The sequence below is a fragment of the Gracilinanus agilis genome, chromosome 2, assembly GCF_016433145.1.
Source record: "Gracilinanus agilis isolate LMUSP501 chromosome 2, AgileGrace, whole genome shotgun sequence".
In the NCBI taxonomy this organism is placed as follows: Eukaryota; Metazoa; Chordata; class Mammalia; order Didelphimorphia; family Didelphidae; genus Gracilinanus; species Gracilinanus agilis.
In genome coordinates this window covers 364,249,592-364,255,329 of record NC_058131.1, presented here as the reverse complement: position 1 = coordinate 364,255,329, position 5,738 = coordinate 364,249,592, and the positions used below count along the sequence as shown (strand labels likewise).

Genomic DNA, 5,738 nt, shown 5'->3' with positions numbered 1-5,738 from the left:
TGACCAAGTGGAGCTGCCATTATGGATGAAATAAGCTACAATGGACTTCTTGGAGAAAGGTAGGTGACAATTGAACTGATGATTGTGTGACCCAAGTTCTACTTCTTTCTTTGCTGCCATGTGACTTTAGCCAAGTAGTCATTTCCCTACTCTGGATCGAATATCCTTAAATAGTATCCTTAAATAGAGGGTTGGAATCTAGGAAGGGATCGAACAAGCATTTATTAAGTACCTACAATGTGCCAGACTAAATGCTTTACAAATATCATTTCTCCTGATCTTGACAACCTTGGGAAATAGGTGCTATTGTTATCTCTCTCCATTTTACAGATGAGGAAACTGAGGTTAGGTTCACATAGCTAGTGTCTACAACAGAATTTTAACTCATATCTTCCTAGGTCAATTGTCCTGTCCATTGGGCCACCTATTTTCCCTACTGGTTGTCCTCTAAAGCTCCTACCAAATAGTTAATATTCATGGAAAAACATTTTTTAGGGTGCTATTAGGTGGGTCAGTAAATTGAGAGCCAAGTCTGGAGACTTGGGGTCAGATTCGGCCTCAAAAACTTCTCAGCTGTGTAAACCTGGGCAAGTCACTTAACCCCCATTGCCTAGTCCTTACCATTCTTCCACCTTGGAACCAGTACATAGTATTGATTCTAAGATGGAAGGTAAGGATTTAAAAAAAATTTTTTTGAATGTTATTGACTCTCAGCAACTTCTCTAGTCAGTAACTTAAGCTTACTAATTTAATGACCTTAGCAAAAAATCACTTAACTTCTCTGGCTTTCAGTTTCTACATCTGAAAAAATGGCCTTTCCTCTCCTTTCCAGTTCTACATCTGTGGCCCTGTGGTTTCATGTGTTAAAAGCCTTACCTCTACAACCAGACTGTAAAAATATAATATATAAATAAAAAAATAAATAAAGCTATCAGAGACCTTTGGGATTATCTAATCCAACCCTTTCCTTTCCAAGATCAGTGAACCCAGCGCTCCAAAGATTGGACAATGACTTACCAAAAAATAATAATAATAATAAAGCCAAGACCTGAATCCGCGTCCTCTGACTCCAAAATCATTGGTCTTTTCATTGTACTACTCTGCCTCCTTCCCACAATCTTAAGTTTCTTGACTATGCTATCATAACAGGTCATAACATATAACAGACAGGAGTCCCTCCCTCAATGGATATAATCAATGGACAATAGATTTAAAACTAGAAAAGATTTGAATCCTTATGTCTAATCCCTCATTTTGTAAATGAGGAATCTAGGCCTAAAGAGAATAAATGATTTGGCTGTGGTCACAAAGGCTCTTAGAACCAAGATTCAAATGAAGGACCTCAAACTCCTGGATTTAAGATCCATCATTCTTGACATTACACTACAATGCCCAACCAAGCCTCCTTCCCCACATTTCCATTTCACTGGTGAGAAAACTGACTCAAAGACTTGATCAGGTACACACAGATACTAAGCAACAGAGCCCTCATTTAAACACAGGTCTTTTCTAACTCCAAATCTGATGCTCTTCCACTGCAGCATACTTCCTATATTTCTAAATCCCTCAGATAGCACCTATTTGACCCAATATAAATACTTGTTGGTTGGTTTAGATTTGAGACATCTGAGTATAGATATTGTATGTCATTTCACCCTCAACTGGTTCATAAGGAGCCTCTGGTTTTCCGAGCTGATTCTCATTTTGCACTTCATTTGCGACTATGAAGATGTTGAAATAAAATTTGCCCTAAAGTCACAGAAGCTCATGCATGTTAGCCCCCTTTCCCCAAAGAAATAACCCTCAGGGGAGGTAACGGATGTAGGTTTTTTTCTTTGTTATATTTCACTGGGGTAGTATGGAGAAGGAATCTTTGGAGAGAAAAAGGAAAGTTAAGAGCAGAGTTAAATTTCAATAGAAATGTCATAATTTATTCTGCTTGTATAAAAAAGTCATCGTTACGTAACAAAATGTCTTCTCAGAAGAAGAAATATATTATTTCAGGTCATAAATAATCAGCAAACATATAACCAACCTTGGCAACTCAAAAAAAGCACTCTTGCCTGGTGCTTTTCCGTCAGTGCTAAGAGAACAAATGTTTAAGGATCTATTTACAAGATTACAGTACTCAAAAAAAAATTGAGGTATTTGGTTTTTCTAGAAGTGGAATCTGAGGTTTGTGAAAGCTGAACACATCGATACAAATAAATAATGGGACCTTTTGCATTGTATATGTGTGTGTGTGTGTGTGTGTATATATATATATATATAAATATATATATAAATGTCAACAGGGAACAGCCTCTTCAGCTGGCTAAGTGTCCAGAAATGGTAATACTGGTAGGTTTGTCAAGCACGAGACTCAAGTTCTAAGAAGAGAGGCCACTAGGATCATCCCACCAAGTGAGCTATGAGAGTCTTTTTTTCTTTTGCTTCTCTCCATCAAAGGAACCTGATGTACCAACTAGACATTGGTCCAAGACACACTTCAGAATTGAGCACAAATGAACTTTAGAGTCAATTCAGTCCAGTTCACCCATGTTGTTCTCAAGTGTGGAGGAGTTCGGGAAAGAGTTGAACCCAGAAGACATTATAACAAAGCTGAGACATTATCCCCCAGAGTTATTGCACTTTGTTTTAGACAGTAAGAGGGAGCCTCAAGTTCCTTATGTGGTTCTCAAGTAACTTCCCTGAGTCTTTCAGCAGCTTGGGGAAGTGGTCATTGGACTCTGAAGGTAGTTCAAAGCGTTAGAGGAAGAATGGACGGGGATGGAGACAGGGAAATTAAAGACTGTGGTTGTGGAGGTTCCTCGGTCAAGCACAGCCATGGCAGGACTTCCCGCTTCTGCTGAACAGTGAGGAGCTAGGACTTGGGACTCGAACTGTAATAACTGACCCATAAAGCTGAAGTTGGGGGAGATGATGCTTCTTCTTTGCTTCACAAACTCAAAGGCCTCATCCAGTTTGACCCGATTGGTCCTCATGAGGTAAGCTAGGCAGATGGTGGCTGATCGGGAAATACCAGCCTGACAGTGAACGAACACCCTTCCTCCTGCATTCTTTATAGAGTCTGGAATACATACAATGGACAGCTGTTTACCCAAAAAGTATCACTTTTATACTGGGCTTTTTCTTCCCAGTATAACCCAAACCCAAGGTATGAAGAAAAAACCCAATTCATAATGATTATTTACCTATGAAGTCAATTGCTTCATTGAACCAGGAGCTTATATCAGCCTTGTGATTGTCCTCCACAGGGATGCTTTTGTACTGGTAGTGATCCTCAAAGTGGTTTGGGCAATTTGCAGAGACATTGATCAAGGCTGTGATCCCCAGAGCATCCAGCATATCTTTCCTGGATGCATGATATGCACTGCCCAAGTACAGAAAAGGTAGGATCTCCACTGGACCACCCTGAAATACAAGAATTTTTTTTAAATGGTCACCCACGATCCTATGTGAAAATATGTGCAAAATACTCAAATCTTTCTGATCCCTGATTTTCTTAGAAGAAAAAGTACAGTTACTGAAGGATGAAGTGAGCTAATTTAACAGGGGGAAATTTCACTGGGCAGTGGAGTTGGGGTGGATAGGATTAATTAATCATTTTTTTCACTGTAAAATTGAATTTTTTGCATTGCTTTAAAGGCTGGCCAACATCTTGGGTTATCTAATGCCCTATGTACCTCCTACTTAACCCTGAAAGGGGGGGGGGAAGGAGGGAGGGAATCTGGCGGCCAATTCAGGCAATTCTCTATTATCCTTTTCCATAAAATTTGAGCTCTTTGCCAGCTAGCTGCTTTTCACCCTCACCCATTATACTGACCTGGTCATAGAGCGGTGTGCCACAAGAGCTGCACCCTGACTCTGCGCTGCCAGGGACACTGGAGTTCAGAGGTAGGCTCAGACCCATGGGTGTAGACTGCTTGCTGCACAGTTCTGAGCAGGCAGAAGAAAAGGCTTCGTATCCTCCTGAAAACACAAAAGAAGACATTTCCCCCCATTAGCTCTCTGACTACTTCGTATTTCGTTCCGTTCCTCTTCTTTTTCCCCAACCCGAAAAGAGAAGGCAAAGAAAATTCTAATTCGCCTCTCAGCATTTGCACCGGAGTTTTAGTTTTAAAAGGTGCCTGTGGGATCTCTTTGAGGACAGGATTTCCAATTTTGTCGGTAATGAGGGCCAGGAGTATTTCAGGCAAAAGGTTTTGTTAGAGAGGTGTTTCAGAGCGCTCCTAAGGGTTCCCCCTTTCTCCTTTATCATAAGTGTCACAAAGATGGACAGTGGCAGGCTGAAATGATTCGTACCTTTGAGAAAGCAGATGCGCGCCGCGCGAGCCTCCCTGCACAGGGCGCTGGCGGCCAGCACGAGGGTGCTGTCCCTCTTCGACAACTCCAACTCCGAGCTTCGCTCATCCAGGAGCACCACTGCGTGGTAGAGGCCGGCCAGCAAGCGGCTTCGCAGTTCCTCGTTGGGGACGATGTGCTCCAGCCCCATGGCGCCCTTGGCGCGCCTCTTGACGATGGTGCTAAAGCGCACATTAAAGGAACCCAGGATGTGAGAAGAGTTGAAGGAGAAGAAAGAGCGGCAGTCCAGAACCAGACACTGAGCCGCCCGCTCCTGCAGCAGCGCTCTTAAGCTCTCGCAGTCCAGGGCGCAGATTTCCATATTGACCATTGCTTGAGAGAGCCCCCCCAGCGTGCTAACGGGGGCAAAAATCGGGAGTTGGGGAACGCAGGAGAGAGCCGAGTCGGCTCCCGCTCAAGAGTAAGAAACTAAGAAGCAGGCAAACAAAAAGGGGGTTTGGAGGAGGGCTGGTTTTAAATTCTCTCCTTTCTTTGGGCTGAGAGGAATGAGTGAATGGAAATCTACAATCCACTTGGGTTTGCTCGCTCTCCGGGGCTGCGTTTCCGGGCTCCGGGAAAGTTCTTTGTTTCTCTCCAAAAGGGCTGGTGTCTTTTTGGTTTTGTTTTTCTTATATTCCTAGGGAAAACACAACACCCTTAGACCCAGAGTATACAGCGTAGAGTCGGTGGCTCAAAATAAGTTTCCTTAAGATTTTTGTATTCGTAGAAGATAAAAGAGGCGGGGGAAAACGTCTCAGTTGAGGGTTTTTTCTTCCTTTCTTTCCTTCTTTCTTCCTGCTTTTTCCATTCAGCTACTACCAGACAGCTCAACCATCACGGCGCTTTCTGCAAGGAGCACGTTGGACAAGCTGCTTTATATAGTCCAACCCGGAACTTTTTTTTTTCCCCTCAGTGTGTGTATATGTGTGTGTGTGTTTGTTTGTTTGAATGGGGCCAGGTCACGTGGTTGGTGGGTGACGTCACCGGCCAGGCCCGAGCTCAGCCCTCCTGGTGCCAGAAGCGAAGACGTCATCGCCTTAACAGCAAAGACAACTCTATGCAAACACGGCGCCAGATCACCAGCCGGGCCTCCCTCCCCACCTCCTGTCCCCTCCCCCCCATCCGCCCCATCTTGCTCTTCGGGCAGGAAACCAGGTAGTGGAGCCTGCAGCTGCTGGGGGAGGGGAAGAAGGGAGGGGACGGAGGAAGCGTAGCTGCTGCCCGCTCTGCCAAGAGCTGATTAAAGGGTATGTGATGTACCTAAGGAAGAGCTAAGAATACGCTCCCTGAGAACCAGCTCGCTTTTACCTTCGGGAGTCTTGAGGGGATAGAAGGGAGCTGGATTCGTAAACCGAATCTTGATTCCAGTCCTGGCTCTGATTTTGGCAGTGACA

The 5,738-nt window shown here is 43.9% G+C and overlaps 1 protein-coding gene across 1 annotated transcript; it reads right to left on the bottom strand.

Annotated features, from left to right (window-relative positions):
* Positions 1–1,904: 1,904 nt before the first annotated feature.
* Positions 1,905–5,316, bottom strand: DUSP1 (dual specificity phosphatase 1). Its single transcript, XM_044664450.1, has 4 exons — positions 4,306–5,316; positions 3,827–3,972; positions 3,195–3,414; positions 1,905–3,070 (listed from the first exon to the last, which is right to left on the bottom strand). Exons 1-4 carry the CDS (start codon positions 4,673–4,675, stop codon positions 2,700–2,702), a joined length of 1,107 nt encoding a protein of 368 aa, XP_044520385.1. The 5' UTR covers positions 4,676–5,316; the 3' UTR covers positions 1,905–2,699.
* Between the last annotated feature and the right edge of the window lie 422 nt (positions 5,317–5,738).